This window comes from Coprinopsis cinerea, assembly GCF_000182895.1.
Source record: "Coprinopsis cinerea okayama7#130 chromosome 12 map unlocalized cont3.12, whole genome shotgun sequence".
NCBI classification, from domain to species: domain Eukaryota; kingdom Fungi; phylum Basidiomycota; class Agaricomycetes; order Agaricales; family Psathyrellaceae; genus Coprinopsis; species Coprinopsis cinerea.
The window spans coordinates 89,087-114,233 of NW_003307533.1; the positions used below are offsets into that span (position 1 = coordinate 89,087).

General features: G+C 50.8%; 10 protein-coding genes across 10 annotated transcripts; 3 read left to right on the forward strand and 7 right to left on the reverse strand.

Annotated features, from left to right (window-relative positions):
• Positions 1-1,120: 1,120 nt before the first annotated feature.
• On the forward strand, positions 1,121-2,580 carry CC1G_10494 (hypothetical protein; the record flags this gene model as incomplete). Its single annotated transcript, XM_001834568.2, has 4 exons — positions 1,121-1,214; positions 1,306-1,592; positions 1,745-2,212; positions 2,299-2,580. The coding sequence occupies 4 exons, from the start codon at positions 1,121-1,123 to the stop codon at positions 2,578-2,580; spliced, it is 1,131 nt and encodes a 376-aa protein (XP_001834620.2).
• Positions 2,581-3,155: 575 nt separating this feature from the next.
• CC1G_10495 (hypothetical protein) lies at positions 3,156-4,560 on the forward strand (the record flags this gene model as incomplete). The annotated part of the gene is made up of 4 exons (XM_001834569.2): positions 3,156-3,258; positions 3,375-3,578; positions 3,897-4,252; positions 4,336-4,560. The coding sequence occupies 4 exons, from the start codon at positions 3,156-3,158 to the stop codon at positions 4,558-4,560; spliced, it is 888 nt and encodes a 295-aa protein (XP_001834621.2).
• Positions 4,561-4,654: 94 nt separating this feature from the next.
• On the reverse strand, positions 4,655-5,836 carry CC1G_10496 (hypothetical protein; the record flags this gene model as incomplete). The annotated part of the gene is made up of 3 exons (XM_001834570.2): positions 4,655-5,040; positions 5,130-5,417; positions 5,743-5,836. The coding sequence occupies 3 exons, from the start codon at positions 5,834-5,836 to the stop codon at positions 4,655-4,657; spliced, it is 768 nt and encodes a 255-aa protein (XP_001834622.2).
• Positions 5,837-6,584: 748 nt separating this feature from the next.
• CC1G_10497 (hypothetical protein) lies at positions 6,585-7,870 on the forward strand (the record flags this gene model as incomplete). Its single annotated transcript, XM_001834571.1, has 5 exons — positions 6,585-6,672; positions 6,734-7,014; positions 7,068-7,146; positions 7,199-7,569; positions 7,619-7,870. The coding sequence occupies 5 exons, from the start codon at positions 6,585-6,587 to the stop codon at positions 7,868-7,870; spliced, it is 1,071 nt and encodes a 356-aa protein (XP_001834623.1).
• A 303-nt stretch (positions 7,871-8,173) lies between these two features.
• On the reverse strand, positions 8,174-9,431 carry CC1G_10498 (hypothetical protein; the record flags this gene model as incomplete). Its single annotated transcript, XM_001834572.1, has 5 exons — positions 8,174-8,362; positions 8,419-8,813; positions 8,875-8,953; positions 9,007-9,287; positions 9,341-9,431. 5 exons carry the CDS (start codon positions 9,429-9,431, stop codon positions 8,174-8,176), a joined length of 1,035 nt encoding a protein of 344 aa, XP_001834624.1.
• Positions 9,432-11,971: 2,540 nt separating this feature from the next.
• CC1G_10499 (Rab7) lies at positions 11,972-12,831 on the reverse strand (the record flags this gene model as incomplete). Its single annotated transcript, XM_001834573.2, has 2 exons — positions 11,972-12,217; positions 12,301-12,831. The coding sequence occupies 2 exons, from the start codon at positions 12,829-12,831 to the stop codon at positions 11,972-11,974; spliced, it is 777 nt and encodes a 258-aa protein (XP_001834625.2).
• Positions 12,832-14,149: 1,318 nt separating this feature from the next.
• On the reverse strand, positions 14,150-15,443 carry CC1G_10500 (hypothetical protein; the record flags this gene model as incomplete). The annotated part of the gene is made up of 5 exons (XM_001834574.2): positions 14,150-14,412; positions 14,478-14,821; positions 14,883-14,961; positions 15,013-15,293; positions 15,359-15,443. The coding sequence occupies 5 exons, from the start codon at positions 15,441-15,443 to the stop codon at positions 14,176-14,178; spliced, it is 1,026 nt and encodes a 341-aa protein (XP_001834626.2). The 3' UTR covers positions 14,150-14,175.
• A 993-nt stretch (positions 15,444-16,436) lies between these two features.
• CC1G_15374 (hypothetical protein) lies at positions 16,437-17,027 on the reverse strand (the record flags this gene model as incomplete). Its single annotated transcript, XM_002910050.1, has 2 exons — positions 16,437-16,646; positions 16,707-17,027. The coding sequence occupies 2 exons, from the start codon at positions 17,025-17,027 to the stop codon at positions 16,437-16,439; spliced, it is 531 nt and encodes a 176-aa protein (XP_002910096.1).
• A 198-nt stretch (positions 17,028-17,225) lies between these two features.
• On the reverse strand, positions 17,226-17,727 carry CC1G_15375 (hypothetical protein; the record flags this gene model as incomplete). The annotated part of the gene is made up of 2 exons (XM_002910051.1): positions 17,226-17,575; positions 17,640-17,727. 2 exons carry the CDS (start codon positions 17,725-17,727, stop codon positions 17,226-17,228), a joined length of 438 nt encoding a protein of 145 aa, XP_002910097.1.
• An 870-nt stretch (positions 17,728-18,597) lies between these two features.
• Positions 18,598-21,755, reverse strand: CC1G_10502 (hypothetical protein; the record flags this gene model as incomplete). Its single annotated transcript, XM_001834576.1, has 14 exons — positions 18,598-18,631; positions 18,697-18,893; positions 18,955-19,042; positions 19,093-19,128; positions 19,179-19,461; positions 19,512-19,624; positions 19,683-20,029; positions 20,116-20,334; positions 20,411-20,444; positions 20,545-20,590; positions 20,837-20,958; positions 21,233-21,360; positions 21,425-21,483; positions 21,545-21,755. 14 exons carry the CDS (start codon positions 21,753-21,755, stop codon positions 18,598-18,600), a joined length of 1,917 nt encoding a protein of 638 aa, XP_001834628.1.
• Between the last annotated feature and the right edge of the window lie 3,392 nt (positions 21,756-25,147).

The window sequence follows — 25,147 nt, forward strand, 5'->3', positions numbered from 1 at the left end:
TTCTGAGCTTTCGTCTAACCTCGTGTTCTCACCCAACACGGCCGATCTCCATGCGACGATCTCGTTTCCCCCTGCTCCTCCTGGACTCCTAGAACATCGGAGTGACATCGAGGCACCTCGAGTGTAGATTGACAATTGGCGTCTATGCCTTGACGCGTATATTGAATCCAGTTGGAGCTATCCCGTAAAGTATTCCCTTGGCCCGCCAACCCCAGGATGGGCGCTTCGAGTATTGTGTAGCGTGGCGTCGGTTTGTGCCTGAAAGGAGTGATTGGAATTTTGAATATTCGAGATGGGCGCTCCGTGTCCCAAACTCTCCATGCTTGGTATGCACATCGTCTCGTGCGTGCTTCACCGTCGTGCGTACTCAATCGGTGGTTCTCGTTCGCGTCGGTGATAAATATCGACATTTGCTCCAGCTGTGCAAAGCAGTTCGTGGTGCACCGGTGAGTACTTGTCGAGTAACAGCTACTTGGCCCTTCTGGTCACACTGACTCAAGGACAATGTACTCGGGCGCTCGGGCTACTTCGCTGAGAAGGCGCCCACAATCACACGAATTTCACGACTTGGCACGCACACAAATCGGCGCAAACGTCGCTCCATCCGTACACTCTAATGATCAGCGTCCAATACAATACAATAATACAAGGGGCCCCGAAGGGCGAAACATGCAGCGCTACAGCCTTGGCTATGTACAGCATTAGTGGTGAATATGCGTTTCAATGGTGATGATGGTGATGTCAAATATCTGGTGGCATTTTCTTGGACGTTGGCATTCCGGATGGTGCTAGAGAAAGAGCGAGGTGCGGAGCCTTGAGGCATAAGCCTGGGTGAGCGCTCAGGCCTGAGTCTGTTCCCCACGACCTGAGCGCTCAGGTCGTGGGGAACAGAACCCAAATACTGTATGAGCATGTGCATACGGGGTTGGCACCTTTCTAGGTTTTCTGAAGCGATTTACGGGAAATTGGGTGTTTAAAAGGCGCGTTTCTCGAGGGGAGGAGCTATAGGGTGTTTTCTCCCTTTCCCTGACTTCTCGTCCCTTCACTCTCATTCCTCTTTTCTCATACTTGTTCCTCCTCCTCCTCCTCGTCTTCTACTTACGCTAATAGAATTTACACGATGTCGATGTACGACCCTCAAGAATGGGAACGATATCTCAACATCGTCGCAGGTGGAATATACTCCTCCGTTGTTTTCGCCATGACGGTCACCGGTACGTGGTTGCTATCCAAACCTCAGTCCTCCATCCATTCCACTCACTCTGACTCCATCCCCACCACTCTACACCCCACTCTGAACCCCAGGCCTCCAAATATTCATGTCCTTCTACGGGCTCTACCTCTTCCTCGAGTCTCCCAAGGAAGCGCGAAAAGGGCGACTACCCTACGTCCTCGTCAGCTTCGCTATTCTCGGGTGCTCACTCATATCGAGCACCATGGATGCCTCGACGACATTCAAACTGTTGTACCAACACCCCAGTGCCGAACCTCGCTCGCTCCTTCAGATTCTTGGGGAGATTGAACATGGACCTGTGAGGATTACGAGTGGGGTGTTCTTCGCGTTGATGATTTTGGCGGGGGATGCTGTGTTGGTGAGTGCTCAGTCTAGGGGCTGGATTTCGAGTTGAATAAATGGAGACTCATTACGATATGGTTGGGGGGTAGGTGCATAGGTGTTATATCATCTGGTCAGACCTCAAAGCAGTCGTGATCCTCCCTTGCTTGCTCATACTCGGAACAATAGGTACGCTACCTCCCCCTCCATCCTCGAACTCTTTCCCTCCCCAATCCAATTCTCACACCCAACTCACCTCCTCATGCAGCGACCGAGCTCTACCGCACCATCGTCCGCATAAAACTCAGCATCAACCCCTCCGCCCCAATGCACGACTTTGCGCACATCGTGAACGCCGTCTACCTCGTCTTTACCGTCTCCTGCAACGTCCTCACCACCGTCCTCATCGCGTACCGCCTCCTCCGCGCGCACCGCCAGCTCTCCGCCGCCCTGCCCAACAGGGACATGCGTGTCTATAAGAGCATTGTGGGGATCTTGGTGCAGTCGGCTGCGCCGCTCGCGGTGAGCGGGTTGGCCTATGCTGTGACGGAGGTCATCCTTGTTGCGTTGAGGAATATTGGGCCGGAGCATTTGCCTTTGTATAATCGTGTTTTGATTGCGTCGTGGGTGCTGGGACGGTTGTATGATGCTTCTGCGGTGAGTCTTTGAATACCGTCCTGGTTTGTTGTGATGGCTTTGCGTTCATGATCAGGTATACTGACGAAACGTCCCCATGGTCGCAGGCACTGGCACCGCAGATGATCATTTTCCTCGTGACCTCTGGCCGATCAGGTACGAAACGGGAGGAGATTACAGCTCCTGCAAGCCGAAGCCACGCCTTCTCCCAACCACTCCGATTCAATAACGGGCCTGCACAAGACTCGTTTATGACTTCAAACGTCATGTCGTCGAATGGCGATGGGTATGGATCGAGTGAGAAAAAGTCAGAAGGATCGGACGTCGAGATAGGGAAGGAGAAGACGAATCATGATTCTGGTCTTTCTGAAGCTCTGAAGGACGTTTGATTTGTTTTTGAAGGGTAGATACTATTTAATAAATGGGTGTACATAGTAATGGGATGTGATTAATTCACAGGTTTAAGTTCTCATTTGCGTCGTGCTCTAGAAACTGGAGGGAGAGTGGCAGTGCATGAATGGGCGATTGGGATGCACGAGCGCTTAACACCGTCGGCCCGGGACTAACAACTGGCAGGTGCTATGGCCCACTACTTACTCAATGCAAATGCTATTCTTGGCTGCTTTCAGGTATGCTTGATAGCTGTCACTTTGGAAGTACTTCGAGTCCGGCCTCCACGGCGCAGATAAGTGCCCGCATACATGTAACGAATCAGTACCTGACAAAGATCCTGATGCTCCTAGACCCATATCGCTCTTCTTCGATGGGTACCACCTCCGAAGGTCGTCTCTAGGACGCATTATAATCTGCCAAGTTCTTACTTTTCAGCTTGAGTTAGTACCCCCCTCGATTCCACCCTCTGAGAATCGCTTCCTCTCAGTCGCACCCCAATTCACCATTGTAGTTGAGGGAGTAACTTTTTACGCACTTGATCTTTACAGGCCCTTCAGCGGAAACACTGACTATGTCAGACGCAGACTCTGACCGCGCTGCTCAAATTGAGCTCGCCGCCAAGCGTATAGCATCGGTGGTTGCTGCAGCGAATGTGATTGGCGTCCTCGAATGTGGTGCGTATTTCGTCACTTGATGATATGCTCCTCTCCTGAATCCCCTTCTGTTCGTTCGCAACAACATTACGTACCTTCCTCACTCCATACTTACCATTACTACCTCTATTGTATAGGTATGCAGATCGTAATGGTTGTCTACGGCCTCTCCGCATTCCTCGCCACGACAAAGGCGAGACGAAAAGGACGACTGCCCTACATCTTAATCAGCTTCGTCATCCTCGTTCTCTCGGCTATACCCACATTCCTGAACGTCTGGTCCGAGTTCAACCTCATTTACAATTCCGGACCGGGTGAAAGCTACTACAATGCAATTGAAGGTACGGAGACAACCTGGAATGTTATCGTTGGGTATGCAACGATGTATTCTTACCAGACGTTGGGTGATGCGCTCCTGGTATGTTGCCTTCCATCCTTCCTTTTTACCTTAAAGCTGGCCAAACTGAGTCCTAAATATCACCCTGAACGAAAACGACAGATTTACCGATCTTATATAATCTGGAAAGACCGACCTTGGGTCTCAATTCTGCCTTGTATCATGCTCCTCGCCGTAGTCTGTAGGTATCCTGTCTCTTGTGCCCTCAGAGTCACTTGATTGATCATCTCATCTACCCCATGTACCTTCCAATATCCACCAGCACTCTGGATCTCCGGCGTGGTCATCATCTCCGGTCTCGAAGTCGGGGACAACCTCACCCAAAGCCTCGACGGCAGCGCAATGCTCATCCATGTCTGCCTCAACATTCTCGTCACACTCCTCATTGTCGTCCGTCTCCTCCGCGCTCACCATACTCTCTCCAAGGTCCTCCCAAATCGCAATCTGCGCGTGTACAGGGGAGCCATCAGCATCGTGATCGAATCTGCTTTACCCTTCACCATATGCCTCTTCATATCTGGTGTGGTTACTATCTATAGGACAGTCAAGGACGACGCCATCTCCTGGGCTGCCTTCGCGACTGGGTTCATGTCCGATACAGTAGCGAGGAGTTTGGCGGTGAGTTTTCCGAACCTAGGCCTGTTCCTAGCTATCAATATGGAACTAATCGTTTGTCTTCGTTGTTGCCCTGCACTCACTAGGCGCTCGCACCCCAAATGATTATTTTCAGAGTGACAACTGGCAGGTCATTATCTCGGCACGAGGAGACCATCGCCACGCATCCGCAGAGCCGCATGGTCTTCTCCCAGCCCCTGGCGTTTCATCATCCCGAAGAATCATACGGTGATGGTTCAACTCCCATGTTTCCTGGTCAATCGAAGCATGACCACGGCGACATGGAGCTCAAAACGCAGGCGGCACCCTAACTTCGACGTCAAGTCCTTGACGGAATCCCTTTTCACTTTGAGCCTATTCATTCTCCAAGTTGTACATCCATAGATCAAGTCAATGACAAACCCCTTATACCAGAACCATACCCGCAAAGAGCATCACTCCAAGTCCCACCACGACATCAGCACCTCTCAGAACCCTTGAGCCAACACCAGAATCCGAGTCCTCTTCGCCAGTATCCTCCCCGGTGACAGTGGGACGAGGGATACTGAATGTCTCCACGTTCTCGATCGTCCAATAAGCTGACTTGGCTCCGCTCCACGTTGGATTATAATACGCGGTGGACGGAGGCTGCCCCGAAGCCGAATCAACGATCTTGTGGACACAAGAGAAATCCTCCCCCTCCTCGTCCAATACACAGTCCAGCTCGTCAACGCTCACTCCGTAACCGGCATCGTCCGAGATAGTGCGAGTTTGGATGACTCGATGCCGGGTCGCGTCTGCCACGAAGGTGACTGGAGATTCGAGATTTATCGTTAGTTAATCAGATACCACTTGGTTCTAAATGTGAACTGCGTGCAGTATCAGATGAATGAGAGGGTACAGTGCGTAGTTGAGGGCTCAGCAACGCTGACGACCGTGCTTGTGTAGTTCTGGTCCACGAAGACAACATGGCTGAAGACTTGCGACCCGACATAGTGCGTGGCTCCAGTCTCGTCGACAGACACCGGTTCAATTCCTAGGATCGTTTCAGAGGAATCGATGTACGGATACTCGGAAATCGTCGGAGCAGCGGGGTAGAATAACGTGACATCCTCCGCGACGCTGAACTTGGACGCTGTAGAGGTAAATGCTCGAGCAGTAAGCTGGATTTCATACAACGAGCAACATACTGAGAGAGAGGATGCTCAGTACGTAGCTCAACCTTCGTAGGTACATTCTAGGATGGTGAAACAGAAGACCAAAACTACCCTCTGGTCGATGAGCGCGAATCATATGCCGACTTCCGTGAGAAATTGATCAACGCGCCGATGGACCAGGCGCCCGTGTTCCAGCTTGCCCCAAGGAGATAACTTCACTGTGCTCAGAGGCCGACCCCCCGCAGTCTGAGCTGCATTAAGGATTCCAGAAATTCACTGTGGCTCTGTAAGATCTCGCGCAGACACCCTCCGACTGTGAATCGTTTATCTGTCGTCGCTTGGCCTTGCCAGTCGCACAGTCGCGCTTAAAATGTAGGCGGTTGAGGTTGCCGTTCGCAGGAACAGTCTCGGAGGCATCAAAATGACGCAAATGCCTGATTCCTTCGGGCATCGCGGTGGTCGAAGGTTCGAATCTAAATAAGGGATTCGAGGACCCAGTCAGTAGTTGCTCAGCTTATCTTAGCCCGCGAGATGCACGGATTTCGACAGCCAGCACCATCTCCAGTTTGGCAACAGAATATGACTGTATTGGGACTTGGGGGGTAACCCGAAGGATCCCAATCCCAAAGTGAACACTGTCTCCACGTCTTATTTTTGAGCTGACTGAGTTCTTCCACAGGAGGTCATTGAAGATTGCTGATGTACGCGAGACCGCCCGCAAGACGTCCGAGCCCAGTTTCCATCTACTCTTACGCCCACTCCATGATTCGAGGAATGAATGAAATTCACTGTGGAGGGGTCGGGTGAGTCGGACATGGCGAGCCACGGGCGCTGATTGCAAAAAACACCTTGACTTCTTGTCGAACTGTCCCCTCGATTTCTGATGATCAATTGCTGGGAAGTCGACATCCGTCAATGGTCGCCCGATTTGACGTTACTTCTGTACATGGTGCAATACATCCATACCTAATGCACACAGATCTGTACCTCTGTGCCCAGAAATGTCTTGTGCACCATTGCCCCCTGTCTATGTATTTCTCTTTGAAGGTTTGTCGTAGAAGGTAAAGTCGCACGCTTTAAACCCATACACGATTAGCAGTTCCCACCGCATGACCACCATGGTATAATGCCCCCGTAGAGAGCAATATAACGCGCAACGGTGGAGCCAAGAGCTTTCAGGATCGTCTCTTTTTGCTGCCATGTCGGACGCGGAGAGATTCGCCACTCTGCTGGAAGGATACGCGGGAGTCTACTATGGCTCGAATATCATATCCACTCTAGTGACTGGTTCGTGCTTTCGTAATTCTCAAAATTTCTTCCATGACTTCTCATCGGTTTTGAAATTCAGGGATCCAGTTATTCATGTGCATCTTTGGGCTATCCACTTTCCTCGAAACACCAAGGGATCTCAGGAAGGGTAGACTCCCTTACATCCTGATTAGCTGGGCCATCTTTATCCTCTCCGTCATCCCAGTCGGCTACGACCTCTCCTACCAATTCACGGCCCTATACCACTCCACCAATGGGCAGGAGTATGTCGACCTCCTTCACAATGGAATCACTTCCAATGTACAAATCGCCACGACATCTCTCACATTCTGCTTCATCGCTCTGGCTGATGGTCTTCTGGTACGTCCTCATCTCTTCTCAAGACAAGTAGCTGAGTCTGGCGCCAAAATTAGTTGTACAGATGCTACATCATCTGGAAAGACCGTCCCTGGGTGCTCTTTTTCCCCGTCTTGATGTACCCTGCAGTCATCGGTGCGCCTCTCCACAGCAGCCAGATTCATTCATTGACGGACTTCCTTTTCAGCCATGTTGATCTATAACGTCACTCTAATTCCAGGATTGCGCGAGAAAACGACCGCAGAGATCGAGGCGGATACTAGGTCCAGCGTTGCCGCTGTATCCCTCACAGTCGGCTTGAACGCTATAACCACGTCCTTGATTATCTTTAGGCTCCTGCGCGCTCAGCGATCGTTATCCCAAGTGATTCCAGGCCGGAGCCTAAGGATATACAAGGGCGCCGTAAGTGTCCTTGTCGAATCAGCACTTCCATTGACAGTCTGCGGGATCATCTCCTGCATTGTCAACTCTATCAATGGCTTAGGGAACGCTGCGGATCCATCATGGACGCTAAGGTACATTGGGATAACGTTTGACAGGCTGTACGTTTGCTTTGCGGTAAGTCTTTGTTCAATCTCCCGTCTCCACTATGCTCACCGGATTTCAGGCGCTCTCCCCGCAAATGATCATCTTCCGCGTTACGACGGGTCGATCGTTCGTCAGACATGGCGAGACGACGGCGACACGCCCAGCAAGGACAAAGCTGGGACCCCTTGAATTCCATGGCACAGATTACGACACCTTTGCCGATGAGTCGCGCATCGAGAGGGGCGCGATTGAGACTTCGGAATTGGGGACGAACAGAGATTTTCCGTCGACAACGGCTACCTTCCGTGAAGAAAACGTTTCTAAGGGCTAGGGGTTTGCTTTCAACTAATACTACGATTCATCTTCTTGAAATTATGTCCTTAATCTCCCAACCGGTCCTACGTGATTCTGTTTCCTTGCCACTAGCACAGCTGGCTCTGTAATGTATTACTTAGCAAAATACTACAATCATCGTAATCCCCATTGGCCAAGTCCTCGGGGGAACAAAGTTTCCCAAGTGCCATCCCGTCTCACATTCATGTGGACCCCGGAAAGATGAGGATTTGCATTGTCTCGTGTGAATGATCTACAGTGTGTTACAGTTGATTAAATAAACGACAGTGAACCTAGTAGGTTAGTTCTCTGACTTGTCCCCAGTGCCCGCGGCGCCAGGAAGCTCCTCCTCGTCAAGGTAGCTTGCTGAAGAACCTTTGTCAAATCGAAGACCTTCCGGCGTCGATTGAATTGGAGCCGTTGTCTCCTCGTGTCGCATCCACGACCTTCCGGTTGTCACCCGGAATATAATCATCTGAGGGGATAACGCCTAATAAGGAGAAGATCAACGACCATTCAACTAAGTTCGGAGCACCGTTAACTCACAGCGAATGCGGTGTATAGTGGGCTGAACACGCTGGCCACCCCGACGATCTTCGTCAATATTTCAGTCTGACGCCCCGTGGTCGACCCTGCTGAAGCCGGTACGATAGTTAGTCTGACTGCTTCGTTGATTGCATAGCCCAATCCAGTTATGGTCAACGGCACGGCCGACTCGATGAGGATGCTCAAGGCGCGTTCGTAAGGCTTCATGCTTCGTCCTGGAAGAGCGGAAGAGATATGTCGATAGGAATGGAGGAGGCGGTATGCGATCAAACTCGTGTTGGCGACATTGAGAGCGACGGTAAGCATGAGGAACGCTGTCCCGGTCATTCGCTCGTGCCAGAAAGGATCTTCCACCGTGTTCCCAATGACAGTGATAAACTTCCACAGCGTAATCGCTGGGAGAAGGTATACCAATCAGCTCGAGTCCAGATAATGTAGAATGACGGCTCAACGAACCAATGGAAGCCAGGTACAAGAGACCAGGTAGTACGAGCACGATCTTTTTGTCGGCCCAAATGATAAAGCAACGATAGAACTGGGAGAGGACAATCGTTAAAATTTTCCTTAACGCTAACTGTGAGCACGTACCAAGATACCGTCACCTAATATGATGAGCAATTGGGTGAGAACGGTGCTGCATACGTTGTACCACAGGTACTGGGTCTCAACGATGCATCTCAAAAAGGGTCTTCCACCTCCAACTCGATAAAGGCAGTCGAAGAACCCAAATGTGTCGATTCCCATTGGAATACCAGACATCACCAATATGAGGAAGCTAATTGCGACATAAGGAAGACGTCCCTTCTTCAACGACTGCGGCGTCTCGAGGAATACAGAAAGGCCGTATAGAACCATGAACAGCTGAATAGCTGACCCCGGTAGTGAGCGAGACTGTCATCGGTCACAAAGGTTCCTCACTCACCGACCGAAGCTGTCGCTATCGTGGTACCAAGTTGGTATCCTGCCCCGAGGACGTACGAGTATCGCTCGACCTGCTGCGGTGTGGTGGCCATAAGGAGAGCTCAGAAGGGGCACGAACAGCGTCTGATGACGCGACAACAGCCTCTGTCTCGCCTATATGCTGGATGTGCTAAAAATTCCTTATTTTTGACATATGGCTTTTGATCTCCCCCTTTCTCTGTTCGATGCATGGGTGACAGACCTCGCCCTTGATTCGCTAAGCCATCACCCAAGGGCGCTCCTGCTGTCTCTTTCGACGACTCGCGGTCTCCGTCGCGCTCTGGGATCCGAGTCAGTCCCACTGGTGCCACAAAACACAAGTGACATTTCGTTGATACCATCGTAGGTGTGTGAGAAGCCTCCACACCATCCACGTAAATGCTGAGCATCTTATCTAACTTCCAGCCACATAATGCACTAGATTACCGAGAAGGAAAGTCGCCTTGAAGCCCATACTAGCCCTATCATTACGTCGAGAGGATAAGGAGCGGAACCTCTAAACGCAGAGTGGATGTACCAAGCATGGCTTATTTATCCTGCTTACGAATACGAAAAGATCACTGTTGACCAGAGCTGAGGAGAGTACACTGCGCAACCAGGCTTGAGCTCGGGAATGTTGCAGTTAAGTTGTATGTAGTGTCGTGGGCCAGACTCGATCGCTTCGAGAATAGCTCTCAAACCATATCAATATTCATCATGATCAAGTACTTACTGGTCCCGGTTCCTGGATATCCGTACGCAGTGCACGAACGATGGCTGAGATCAAGAAAACAATGGCGGCCATGACTCCTAACTGCAACGAAACGGCCGCTCCAAAAATTGAAGAGTTCACGTTAAATTCCGTAATTCCACAGTAATAGATCATCCACGGGACCATTCACTGAGCGAATAAGCGAAAGTACGAGACCTGGGACTGCAGTCGCTGAGCCTATAGCTCAATCCCACCTCCGGCGCTCCGCGCCATGACGGTAACCCATCAAATGATAGCACATTGAGCCCTGGGCGCTTATTTTGTAGTTCGGGAACGTCCGAGGAAACCCAGCCGACAACCACGGGGATGGCTCTGGAGCACCATTCTGGAGGCAGTAGGTATTCCACAGCTTCTATCTCGCACAGATCCTTGTTCCGTCACAATCGAACTTCGAAGCTGAAATCTCGTTATTTCCTCGGTACCTATCTGGCTTGTGAGACTATAAGCGTCACGGTCGCCTCACCACCCTCAAAGAAGCGACAAATACGATCGCTACGGCAGTTCTCGAGTGGATAAGGCTAAATTTACTGAGTTCTCTAGCAAAGGCCACTGCATAAGCGCAATCCTACGCAACCCCTTTAGAAGGGGACGTCTCTCTTCTTGGTCAATGGTTCACCCCTTTGACGAGCAACACAACGCTTCTTATCAGTGCACAAACGCCACTGTATCAAAGTTGCATGGTAAGAGACTGCCATTGTGTTGATGAGCCTTGAAGCGCGTGCAGCACCGAACCACGACGGTCACTAGCATAGTTTGCAACGTGGACTTCAGAACTCCCCGAACGACCGAAAGATTTTAAGGGAGTGTCTATAATCCGTGTTCCCAGAAGCAGTCGACCGATGTAATCATATAGTTAGCGATAAAGATATTTAAGTATAAAACCGCCAATACCAAAGACTCGCAAACGAACTGTCCAGGCACCTCTAGCAGCCAAGTTACCCGCTGCACAAGTCACATCAAGCACAGCATGCCATCCCAAGTGAGTTGGCATCCCCATTCCTACCACCGCTCCCATTCCCATTGACATGTCGCAGATCAACCGACTTTCCATTCCTCGCTTTCCCCCTTCCCCTCGCACCGCCCCTCCCTCTCCCGCGAATCCCATTCCCACTTCCAAAGGACGTCCTCGATTCCATCCCATACACCGAGAAGAACTTGGCGTCTGTCCCACAAGTTCCCTCCCTCTCCCTTCTAGACTTCCCTCGCGATGTCAATGCACCGTCCCCATAGAAATCCGCATCCATACTGCCAAACAGACCCTCTGCTTCGTCATCGTCGGAGGCTTCCCAAGCCCAACACACCCTCCTCACCACATATTCGAAGACTTCCTCGACACCTGAGCGCGACTTGGCAGAGGTAAGGAACAGTACAGGGCCCTTGTCATCTTTCCCTTCAGAATCGCGATTTGCTGGCGGTGTTTCATGCTTTCGCGACGAACGTCGGGATGGGGGAAAGAATGGACCAGGGTAGGCGTAATCAAACGAGGGATCTACCGCTCGCGCTTTCCCCTTCCAAGCCTTCGACGGCGAGATCGAAATGTGAGGCGAGGTTCCATTGACTTGGCGCAGTATTGGGGATGTTTCAGCCGGTGTCGTTCGAGTGGTGCTGACTGTAGCCGTGGAACTAGAACTTGAGCTTGATCCCGAGGCAGTCGAATTGAGGGATGTTCGCTCTAGCGAACTCTCCTTAACCTTCTGGGCGAATAGGCCCGGAGTTATCGTCAACGCACTCTCGGTGCTTGAAGTTGAATGTCTTCTTCGTCGTGGCGGAACGCCATTCAAAGGTGTCGTGGTCGTAGTCACTTTGGGACTCTTCCGCGTCGGGGGACTATTCAGAATGGATTTACTGAGCGGCGATTGTGAAGGGAGAGGCGATGTCGCTTTGACAGGTGAATGGATTGTCGAGCCTCCAGGTGTAGGAGAGGTAGGCTGACGAGATATAGCAGTTGCGAATGAAAGCAATGATGATTTCGACGAGAGTCTCGCTGAAGATGCTATTGACGATGATCGAGGGGTTGCATAGACGGACGAGAATGAGGAGACGGACGGTGAGGCAGACGTTCGTGCATTCACGCTCAACGACCTTCCTCTACCAGTGCTATGAGGCAACCCCGACGATAAAAGGGAGGAAGAGGATGATGTAGATGCAGAAGTGGGTGTTGAAGGACCCACGACGGAGGGTTCCCAGAAACTGGACGAGGGAGTGAAGAAGGCCGTATCCGTCGTCGTCCCCACCGTAGAAGTTGAGCGAATTGAAGCAAAGCGGTCAAATTGCGAGTGTGATTTGGCGGGTCGAAGTAGTGGAAGGCGAGAGTTGGCGGGTGGAGAAGGCGTGGTGGGCAGGAGTGAGTTCGGGATGGTTTCAGTTGTTGGTGTTGCGCTGGACGATGGAATGAGATCGTCCAGGAATGTTAGCGCCTCCTCCTTCGTGACAATCTCTTCTCCAACTCGGTTCTCATCGTCGAGCAAGTCAGTCTTGTTCCCTACTACCACGCAGCAGAAGCCCTCCATCTCCTCGTCGTCCAGCGGGCATTTGTCACAGAATTCGGCCCACCACTTGTCCAGCGCTTTGAGACTGTTTTGGGAGGTGACATCGTAAAGTAACAGAACCGCGTCTGCGCCGCGGAAGAAGGCGGTGGAGAGGGATGAGAAGCGCTCTTGGCCCGCCGTATCCTGCATGCGAAACGGGTTGACAAAGGTCATGAGACAGGTCATCCAAGGTAAGCACAACGGCCTTTGGGAAGCGGACACGTACCCAAATCTGCAGAACTACACTCTCTTCTGGGTAGACTGGATGCTTCAATGTCTTGCTAATGAAATCAGCGCCGATAGTTGCTCGATATCCCGTCGAGAATTGGCCGTTGATGTACTGCGACCGTCCAGCACCTCGTCAGTCGTACCAAACGCACAAGTTGAACTTTATAACTCGCCTGGCCCCGTAAACTCGTCTTCCCAACTCCTGAAGCACCGACTACGACGAGCTTGATGGTGTGCATTCCTCCAATATCCCTGTCACTGAGGTCCCGAAATTCGCTGAGGTCTTTGGCGTTTAATCATAGAACGCTTGCTCGTTGGGCGCGGTAGTCGAGAAGGACAAGACAGCCCGAGTCGAAGGGGAAAGCGAGAAGAGAGCGTGCAACGCCGCCGTGCATAACATAACACGGGAAGAAGAATCGTACGGTACAGCCACCAGAATCTACCAACTTGGCATCAGCGAGATTTGATCGCGCGAATCTGGGCAACCTGAGCGCCTATCGCGTATAAGTGCAGGATCAGCAAATGCGAGCACCAAAGTGCATGATTTTCGTGTGTTTAAAACGTACGCCTTTGACTACAAGGGCTTTCCCCTGGGAGTTTAACTTCCTCCCAGTTGGGGAGAATCGGTCAAATTCGAGGCAATGCTCAATCGATCGGCTATGTTATAGTGCAGGGAAAGTGTCTCGCTAACCTAGTCCTGACCATAAGGGAAGACCTGAGGACACACATCGGGACTAAGACCAATCACGTTAAGCAAGTCCAACAGAAATTCCAAATTAATATCCAAATTCTCCGTAAGACCCCAGTCGGTTCCGGGCACCGTCACATTCATAAACCCAACGTAAAGCTTGCAAACATCGAGCAAGCCACCCAGAACGTTGTCGGGGAGAAAATTTTTGACTACGTTGCTGCTCAGGCTCCTCCCAGGGAACGTTGGATGTGCGTCGAACGCCAGTTCAACAGCCTCAATCCCGGCAGGCGCAGCAGCTCTTCAGAACCCCTTGGGATATCGGCATCTTATTCTGAAAAGCTGTGATACTTCAGAACGGCCCTGGTCTTATCCATCGTGATTACTTATTTCCTGAGAGTTAGAAAAAGCAACTGAGCAAGTTAGCTCAAAGTTAAAGTTGCGATCCACATGGAAGGTCTGGAGCGACTGTGGGAATCTATCATTTCGGCGAACAACGGCACTGAAAGCCCATCGAGCGCTGCATCCACCACTTATAGATTATATTACTTCGTATACTGAGTATAAATTACACCTAATATACATTGAACGAATCAACAGGTTTAAACAATGGGTACTGACTTGGTGGCTTGCAACTGGGACTTCTCAGAATCATTCTCACTCATATCTCCAGTCGGGGCTTGACTCTGGCCCAGATGGTCAGTAATATATGACTGCTCTACTGGTCCCTGTGCAAAGAACAGTGGCCTGCTAATCGCAGTGGCAGTCGTAGGTTCGGAGGCCTTCAACCACGATCGTCCGGTTGTAACTCGGAAGATAATCATCTGCGGAGCCAACGCCTATCATCAAGTAAAGCGAACCAAGTTTAGCAAGATCGGCGAGACTGGAGGGGCGGGGTACTCACAGCAAAGGAGAAATAGAGGAGCGAGAAAATCATATTCGTGATGTGCCCCGCGGCTTGATGCTGGGTGGTTTTATGCGGATTCACAACCATGCTGAACGCATACCCCAGCCCGAAGATGGTGAGCGGGAGAGCGGATTCGATGAGGATGGCGACGACTCCCGAGTAATGCGCGAGGTTCCTTCCAGGCAGTGCTTTCGATAGATCACGTCGAGCGCGAATTAGGCGGTAGGAGATGAGGCCTGTGACCATGACGTTGACAGATACCGTCAAGAAAATCCAAGCGCTCACACCCGCTCGGTTGACGCGGACGTTTGGCCAGGGGAATTCGAGGCGAATCGCGCAAGCTGAATGTTAAAGTTACAGAATGTCAGTACGCAAAAGCAGAGCCGATATGGTGGACTTCACCTATGTGCGCCAGGTAGCATAAAGTCGGAAGAATCATGACCATCCACCTGTCTCTCCAGATGATATAGGCGCGCCAAAGCTGAACACAGTTAACCAGTGCACCGAGAGTTTGAGCACGATTCGAACGTACCAATAGTCCATCCCCAATGACCACATACACACTTGCCAACGAATTACTTAAAATCTTCCTCCACCCTCTCAAATCCTCCCTCCATAGCTCAATATAATGTTCCCCCGAAGTCGACGCAAATATCCTCTCAAACGCGACATAGCAGTCGATAGCAGCTGTAATCGCGGCTAGAGAAAAGATCACGAAACTGACGACGATGTAGGGCGTCCGTCCTTTTCGCAGTGGCCGAGGTGTCTCGAGAAAAACGGAGAGGCCGTAGAGAACCATGAATAGTTGTATGCCTGTGGATGGTAGCGCTGTCAATCACTGATAGCCAACAAGCCAACAAGAGGCAGGTCCTACTCACCGACATCCAGCAAAGTCACTGTCGCATTGGCGAACAGAGAGCGAGCGGCGACTTGACCGATGTACTCTTGGTCAATATCTGACATTGGGGCTTGTGGGGAAGCTGGGAAGGCTGAAACGGAGAACAGAAACGTCCAATGCGAGCCTCCGATGTATATATCCCATTCATTTCAATGGCAAGCTGTGCGCTCCAAGAAGATCATGAGAATTGTTGGCGGCAGATCACTCACTCCAATGCAGCCGGGGAATTCACCATCGAAACTAAGGCGCTTCCTTTGACCGTTGAACGTGGGGCAACTCCGTTCCATCAACTTCGTATCTCCACCGCAATCATGTATCGGAAACCATCTCCCGTCACCCTCCCACTGGTATGGCATTGCACCCTCTGCCATTGTTAGATGATAGGTGCGAAGCAGACGTTTGTCAAAAGCTAAGCTAATCTAACATGGGCGTCAGCGCCGGAACCACCGTCTTCGGTGGATTCGGACTCGTCGTTCGATAAGTCTATGCCAGCTGGAGTACGTATCCCATCGTGAAGAGAATTCCGAGTCAAATCTTGCTATAGCCATGGGCGCTCACCGCCGACACGGCGATTCTGGAGCCGCAGTCGATCTTTATCAGACAAATCTAGACAAACTTGAAGCGCCAAGGCAAGGTGAACGACTCAGAAGTTCGCCAACTGAGTCTGCGTCGGATGTCATGGTCTTTCTTCCCGTGTTTTTCATCCGTGGCTCGTAACGGTGAGAAACCTCGACAGCTTATCCTAGCAGTAATAGTGTCAGAATCACTTATTGCGGCTGTACCTGCGTGGTCCTCTGAATCGCCTGTTGGTGGAGTTTAGAGGGACGAGGAGGAGTGGGCACGAGGGAGCCGTGAAGTGAACGATCGGAAGGTCGTGCGGCCAGATTACGGGAGCTATCATAACCAAACGCCAATGAATTCGTCGCGTTGTAATAATCATTTCGGGCGCCTATTTCGGAAAACCAAAGCGCTAGCAGCGATTTTGAGGAACTCAGGCCTTGTAATTTATCGCAGATCAATTCCGTTTATAACGAGTTTCTAATAATTAATAGAGTACTTCAAACAGCCGACGTCCCTTTGGCCTCATTGAACTCCGCCTCTTTCAAATTCGCCTTCTCAAGTCCAGCGGGAGTCGTCCCATGATTAAACGCGAGAGGCTGGGAGAAAGGTAAACTCCTCATCCTCTGCGAGTCCACTTTCGTTTCTTCATGCCGCATGAAGGATCGCCCTGTCGTCACCCTGAAGATGATCATCTGAGGTGAAAGGGCCTGTAACTCATAGTTTAGTGCTATGAAAACCTTAGCCAATAGCAGAGGTAAGTGACGCACCGCAAAAGAAGAGTATAGCCCGTCAAAGATACTCCCCGCAGCCACATACTTAATCGAAACTCCGGGTGCAGAGAGGACGTGCTCTATAATACCGACGCTGATCAACCCGCAGAGGCTGAGGGGTACTGCCGACTCGACCAGGATAGTCACCGCTCGGCTGCATGCGCGGACACTTCGGCCTGGGAGGACCTTGGAGAGGGAGCGGTTGGCGATGAGGAGCCGGGAGGAAATGAGAATCGTAATGAGGGCGTTGGCGGCTGCGGTGCAGGCCATAGCTGCGAGGGTTGTGCGCATGGCGTCTTTACTTGCTTCAGGGGACATCGAGGCTAGCTTTGGTGTCAGAGCTGTGCTGTGGATGTGCGTTGCTGATATGGGGTAATAGTCCAAGGCATTAACATTGCCACTGTTTTTGTACTGGGGAGTTCAGAAAGTCATACCTATAGATGTGGCGTAAACCAAAGCTGGGGCCACCGTGACCCACCATATGTCTTTCCATATGATGTAGCACCGGTACACCTATTAATTCCGGTCGAAATAAACCGCGAGGAAAGGAGGAGGAGGCATGAACAGCGGGCTCACCAGAAGTCCATGACCGAGTAGAGTATCAGTGGCTGTACATGCCTTGTCGACGGTCCACATCCGCCCATTTGCTAACTCTTGGTTAACGATGATGTAGTCAATGTTAGGTCCCGACGTGTACAGATTCTCAAAGTAAAAAACGTAAAAGTAAAGTGTGAACGCGGTGGTTATACCCGACGTGAAGAGGATGATGAAGCTGAAAGTGATATAAGGCAGACGGCCTTTCCGCATTTCCCTGGGTGTTTCTAGGAAGGTCGAAAGGCCGTAGAAGCACATGAAGACCTGGATTCCTGATGTATCGCAAAATCTGTTCGTCAAGGTCAGAGGTGTCGCTGAAGTAGTTGTGGTGCGTACCGATACTGAGAAGCACGATGGAGCAGGAGAAATGGGACGCAGCAATGATCGTCATAGCCTTTGCTTCTGCATCTGCTTTCGATAACATTGCGAGGACGGGCGAGGGAGACTTCAGGTGAGATCCACAGTCAAGGGGCCAAGAGGCTCAGTATGTGTGTCCATGACTTTACTACTTCTCGACCCAATTTATACCGTAGAGCTCTCTCCACCATGTCCCGTCATCAACCCAGGTCCCAGTGCTAAATATACTTTGAAAGAATTCTCTGATGGCCGCCCACTGTCCTAGCTTCTCAAAAGATATTTCGGCTGAGAAACGCGTTGCACCCGGCGCATAAGGTTCGAATTTTTTTCGTTGCCCAGACGGGCTTTACGGAGATCATTGGGCGCTTATTCGACATCGGTGTTGATAATAGCTACTTGGATGTACCTTTGGGTTAACAGCTTTATTAACCAGAACTTCAGATTGACCTCCTTACACATGACACATACTCATCCCCTGGCTACACTGCGTTAATGAGAGTGACTGCCTTCCCTTCGATATTGAATAGAGCACGTATCAGCGCTGCGAGAAGGCGAAACTGACAACATACATAGCCTTACATAAAAGGCCATTGCCTCAGCGCGAGGCATGATGGCTTTGGAGAAGCCTGACGCACCCCTGCACAATGGCCTTTTTTTGACTCCTGCTTTACTTCTGCTTCTATGGATTGTGATATAACATCTATTTTGGTTTTACGCCGAGCGTCACTGCCCACACCCGATGAGCAAAGGCAGTAGTATTTTCAAATGAATGACTTGAAGGGGGCGGAGGGACTTGATGCAAGCCGTATATATAGGATAGCACATGTAATTAAACACCAAGATCAGACCATGAATGCTGGAGCGAGTGTGTAGTTATGCGAGAATATAGAGAAAGAAAGAAGATGAAATCAATAAATAATCAAATCACTAATCCCCTTTACTTGGAGCGAATCTTCAGGGAGATGTACAGCCTACACAGAGCAGATGTCAGACCACGGACTCCGAGTCATACCAAAGACAAAATAAAAAAACGTACGCGATTCGGAAGATAGCAATGATGGAGATGATAATACCGGCCCACTTGGAGTAGGAGATGTGTCCAATTTCGAGGTACCTGAGAACATCTTCTCCAGATACAGTGCAGGCTTCCGGAGGGGCTGATGTTGGATATGCGCATGCGCAGGTGCCGTTCACCAAGGTATCACAGGTAAATGTTAAGCCTCGCAAATCGGACTATCGAATGGATCGTGAGCATCATAAAACAAAAGGGACTTAAGGTACCGGTAACACTTACGTTGGTCAAAAGCTCAAAGGCATATTTCTGGAAGTCCATGTAGTGGAAGCTGTAGAACCAGAAGCGAGGGAGAGAACGGGCTTTGATGCTATGAAGGAGTCAGTCTCAGAACAGATCGACGAAGATCGACGAGCTCACAAGTATCCACCGACGCTCATCCAGAAACCGTTCAAGCTGTACCTTCGTCAGTCAAGTAGTAACGAAAGGATTGTGAGTGAACGTACAAGGCAGTGATAGCCAGGGCGGCAACGAAGATGGGAATCAGGGAGGCGACAACCACGACCTGACTTTCGGCGGCGAACAAGGCGAGGAAGAGGAATCCGAGGAACCTGAAGAAAGCAGGCGCTCCAGGGTGCAATCCAATGGCCCAGTAGCATATGACGGTGAAGAGCACGGTACACAGGAACAAGAAGGGGATGGTGATGAGCGTGTTGGCGAGGACGAATGGCAGAGTGGTGTAGAGGCCGTTCTTCGTCTCGCGGTAGTAGACCGAACGTTCTTCCAAGACTACGAAAAATGTTAGCCTGTGTACCAATGCAAAGTAACATCAAACCTACATTCAGGAATACCAGCGACAGACATGAAAGCAAGGAAAGCAACACTATAGAAATGAACCGAGAGCCGATCGTTAATCGTCGAATCGCTCAGCCCGAGTCGGATCCAAATCGTGCTACAAATAAATCCCCGTTAGCTCTCCCGCACACGAGCACAATGTGGACGCGACGTACGCAAGCATGAAGCCCATTCCTCCGTACATGCCGGCACGGACGCCATAAGCCAACAAGTTCCTCATGTAGTTCTTCACACTCCTCTCCGCCAGCACCATCGTGTTCCAGAAGAGAGTTCCGAGAACACCGGCCTTCCCGGCCTTGATCGTCTCGGACTCGTGCACCAAGCTCGTAGTCGAAGCACCCTTCGAGCCTGGGGGAGGTGGGAAATCAGCCCCGTTAGCTCTGCCCTTCGACTGGGCGAGATACTGTTCCCTAAACTCAGCAATGGCAACATCGTTGTGCCCAGCCTTCTCCTGCGAGAAATCCGTATTGAGGAAGTTCATCGCATGATCGGCAGGATTAGTCTATTGAACCCCAAGTCAAATCAAAGAGGTTAAGTTCATCAGTAAATTATTCCATGGGACTCGTGAAATGGCAATGGAGAACTCACGAATCGTCCAACAGGCCTTCCCCAGCGTTCGAAGAATCCGTCAAGTTCGCCCACTTCGCCATGGAAGCACATCTTGCCCTCCGCCAGGAACATGACTTTAGTGAACTGCGTCAAGGTCTCGAGAGATGGCTGATGGATACTGGCTATAACGATGATACCCTCCGCGATGGCCAACGAGCGGATGGACGACATGACTTCTCGAGCGGAGGTGCTGTCGAGCTAGAACAGAAAACAGCCATCGCGGCACCAGTAAGCCTCTACTGCGGCTATTTCGAGACCGGGCAAGTCGGCGTACCCCTGAAGTAACTTCATCAAGGAAGAGAATGCGTCTGGACAAAGATAAACGGACAGGGTGTGAGTTAGCATCTCAACACAACGCACAGTGCAGCGCTTCCTTCAGAGATAAGCTGAGTTGGAAGGATGACTTACGGGAAGGTGACCATAGCGCATGCTGCCGTAACACGTCGTTTTTGGCCTGTAGTAAACAATGGGAGGTCAGTCAAACGATCAGAGATATGAAACGATAGATGATAGAGGGGCAATCGTAGGATCTGAAGTATGTCACCCTCTTCCTATCCGTAATAATACAGCATGGATGCCTTTGTGCCCGCCAAGCGCGCTCAGAGGGTACGACAGTCAGATGGTAACGGGCGCGCACCCAGACGTCCCAGGTGGGGACAAAACACCGGAAATCGAGAAGACCGCGAAACAGTGTACGTACCTCCAGAGATACCGCGTTGGATGGGCGTTCCAATCCTCTGGTTCGCACATGACTGCAGACCAAGCGCCGTAATGACTCGCTCCACTCGATCGTTGACCTGTCTTCGCGGGAGGAGTGGGAGACTGTAATGGAAGACAAGACGTTCGTCAGACACTGCATACCACAAGGAACTGCCCCCGGAAAATGGACGGAAGCAAAAGTGTAAACTGGGAACGTTTAGCCAAATCGGGACTAAGCGTCCATTAAGGACCCACACATCGGTGGAAAAGGACCACCGGAACCGAAAGAAAAGAGAGACTAGTCCACACCCATTGACGGTTGGTAGAGCGTATGTGGGGCATCGGAATGGACCAAAGCCCGAAACAGAACAACCAAAATCCAGGAATAAGGACTTACTGAAGCCTCAAAGCATATTGAATGGATTCACGGACAGTCAAGACGCCCAAGAGCGCGTCTTCTTGCTCGACGAAACACGAGATCTTGTGCATCGAACTTCGATCGAGCTGTTTGCCGTTGAGGGAGGCCTACAGGAGCATAGCCGTGTCAACACTCCAAATGCCCACACCTCAAGCGACGAAAAAACCATACCCTTCCACCCTCAGCGGGCTGCTTCCTGAACGCCATCAAATCGAGTAGCGTACTCTTTCCTATCATTCCACTTACCATCAGCCATCTTAACCCAACTCAAAATCAAAAACGAAAACTCACCGGCACCAGAAGGGCCCATAATAGCCAACAGCTCCCCAGCCTTAATGTCGACCGAGACATCATCCAAGAGGACTTTACTGCCCTTCTTCGTGGAGACAGAGAAGCTGAGGTGTTGGTACGAGAGCGTCGACCCCGAGGAGGTATGTGAACTGGCGCGGGTGGATTCATCGCCCCCGGTACGTAGTTTCTCGAGTTCCATAGGTGCTTGCATCGTGTATTGGCTTTTGCTGTGACCGGCGCCTAGTGGTAAGTAACCCGCGGACATTCAAGGTCTGAAAGAGACGGGAAGGGGTAAAGTCGAACGCGATGTGGACAAGGTGTGAAGGGGTATGAAAGGGAAGGGAACTGAATAGGAATGGGCGGTACAGAGCTACCGCAGAGAGAAGAGGAAACCTAGGGGATAAGGAAAGAAGAAAGGGGGTAGGGTAGAACTTACCTCTCCTTACTTAAACCCTACCAAACGAGCGCTCAGCATCTACACCACAAAACAAAACCTCTAAGAAGATGTACTTACTTGCACTTTACGACCAAAGTGAGTCTATACGGGGGTAAACCAGCGCAGCCTTCCAGAAGCCAACGCATGTCTCCATTACATATATACGCAACGGCCGTCAGAAAACACCGCAAATGTCATCTGTAGGTGGGCACCCTCTCGATCTAAATCTATCATCGCCATCATCTGAATCACTGTTACTGCAAGCTATGTTATGTACACCACCTCAAGTCCCAAACACTAAACCTTACATAGTACTCCGTAAAGCTCGACCTGTCGAATTTGATTATCAACGACATATCCACCTGCCAGGATGCGCCTCTGTCTCCTCTCATAACGGAATACCCCTCGAAACAACGAGTTCCCTCCTTCCATAAAAGTCGATGCATTCCACATGGGGTATCTGCTATCGCGGGGTGTCCACTCGCACCTTGTTTGGGATATGACACGCCCCTCAAGGCTCGAATGCGAACCCTCGAGCTTCGATAATCAAATTCGAGGGCGAAGTAGGGAGGAGTTGAAGAGATCTAAACGGATGTGGTGAACCCTGTTTTTGGAACGAAGTCCTTCCTCGTGTATTCGAACGTAACTCCTCAGAGGATCTAACAACGTATTGTAAAGTTAGAAAGATGCAACTCGGAGGAAAGGTCAGGTAATCACCTTGATCGTCGGAAGCAAGGAAGTCCATTACAAGACCACGACATATCGCGGACATCCAACACCGGCTTCGACTATTGCATCCTGAGCGCCAGCGTCGGCCAAGTTTGAAGCTGAAGGAGTGTGGCTTTCCCCAAGACAGCCTCCGCCGACGGCCTTTCCCCGGTAGCGCTCAGTGCCCAGTCACAGGCAGAATCCAGAACGACTCTGTCAATGACTACTATTGAGTGGATCTACAACAACACCGGTCACCGGTTGTCGAATCGGAGTACCGCCTTCAACGCCCATTGAGTGCCCTTTGTGTGGTCAGCCGTTGGCCTCCCCGAGGCAGCAATGCACAACTGGCATGCACGTTGCAAACACGATACCAGCCCTGTGTGTGTGGTCACCAGTCACTCGCAGGGTATCGTCACTTTGCACAGCATTTCCTCTCTGAACTCGAGTCTTGTATTGCGAATTCTTCACTCTTTCCCTCCGGACCCCCTATCCACCTTCCACCTTCCTCCGCGCCTCCTGTACTCCATCTCCGACAAGGACGTAGGTTCGTCTGGCCTCAAGCGCCCATGTCTACAAAAGAACCACGGTCACTCCTTGCGATACGCCAGGAAAAGAACAATGTGTGGACGTACGGTGTTACGGGAATCCCACCTCCGACTCCTTGAACACCCTGAGCACCTCGAAACACAAACGCCCTGGACCTTCAATGGCCAGGGAAATCCCCCTCAAAGTTGACATCTCGCGATCACCCTGATTCCTCGCAGATCGACCCAGGCCTAAACCCAGTCGATTTGATCCCCATCCCTGCTAGTAACTTACTTAAGTGCATCAGGTCTGTCTATTCATAGAAGAAAACCCAAAGATAGATTAGAACCAGGAAGTAAGTAGTCACCTTTTTGCGTTCAAGCGTCGTCCACGCACTCTGCCGGCGTTTTCGGGAATCGGAGGCTGGAGCGGGTCGTCGTCCAGTCCACTGTCTGCTGCGTGATATGGATACCGTGACAAACCTACACCGCTTAAACTGAATGAGCCATTGCACACGCCTACACCACCCATTGTACTGTAGATCACCCCAAGACGACTCACCAAAGTTCACAATAGTTGCGCCTGGCATTCCGTAGGTCCAGCCCTGACATCTCGATGCGAATGCTATGCAAGGCCAACGCCCCGGTCCACTTCGAACTAATCAAAGACAAACCTGTGGAAGGCATAAATACCAACACAACAACGACTTACCATGCTATGTGCCGCCCGAAGAGGACTTATTACTATGCTGTACGAACAAGGCCTTCCATTCCCCTCCACCCACACAAACAACACGTCCAGCTCCTTCTCCCGTCCCGTCTCCCTCACCTCACCCTCCTTCTGATCTTGAAATTGATATTCAAAATCAAAAGCGAAGAACGCGGGAGAAGACAGAGTGATACCTACACAATTAGCAGATGTACACAAATAGATCTGTCACGCCGTTGTTCTGAGTTCTGATGACGTTTCCTGCAGCGTGCATACAACGTACATCAGCATGTCCAGATTCGAGGGTGTGTGTTGGATGTGTGCACCGAAAGTGCCCACAAAGGGTGTTCGTGGCTTAGCCTCAGCTCGAGCCCCTTACCCACAGACATGGGTGTTAACATTAAGCCCCAGACCTCCTACAGACCAAAACGTGACCTTCAGTCTACAGAAATCAAAGCAAAGTACGGGAATCAAGACCCACCTCTCTCCGTGCCTAACCGTGAAGGACGGCTTTGTAAACTGATGGCTGTGACAGGAATGGCTGCCGTAGACTGTTAGCGGCGAAAGCGATATCCAAAGTGCTTCAGTTCAATTCCACAAACCCGCGCGCCCACCGCCTCCCATCCAAACAACGCCAATAGGTATCTCAATGAGTCCATCCAACAAAAAAGGAACGTAAATAAATAAAAACTAAATCCTATTCCTAAACGCTAATCACTAAAAGATCATACAAGAAAAAAAGAAAGAAAGAAATATGTAGTACAACATAACGAGAAAAAGAGAAAAAAAAAAAGCAAACATGCGGTCCATAATCCATTCAATAGTCAAACAAATGTGATAGACTGGAGTGCGAACCAGAACCAGACCGAGGACGAGGACGGGTGGTCGAGGAGGGGAAAACGCCGTGAAGAAGGGGGAACACAGAGAGAAGGGAGGAAAGCGGGGAAGTGAATACGGGGGATGAACGTACCCCGGACACACCCAAAGGAAACCGAAGACTCGAAGCTGGGAGAAGCCTGGAGCTTCGGGGACGAAATCAAAAAAGGAAAGATAAAGGGCCAGCAGAAAATAAAGTAGAATAGGAGTTGTAAAAAATGTAAATCATAGCGCCTAAGCGTCAAATGCCGATGCTAAAAATGCAATGCAAATGCCCGAGGGTATCCAAAAACAGAACAAAAACTAGCGTCCTCGTCCTCGTCCTCGTCCTCCGGCCCCGACCCCAA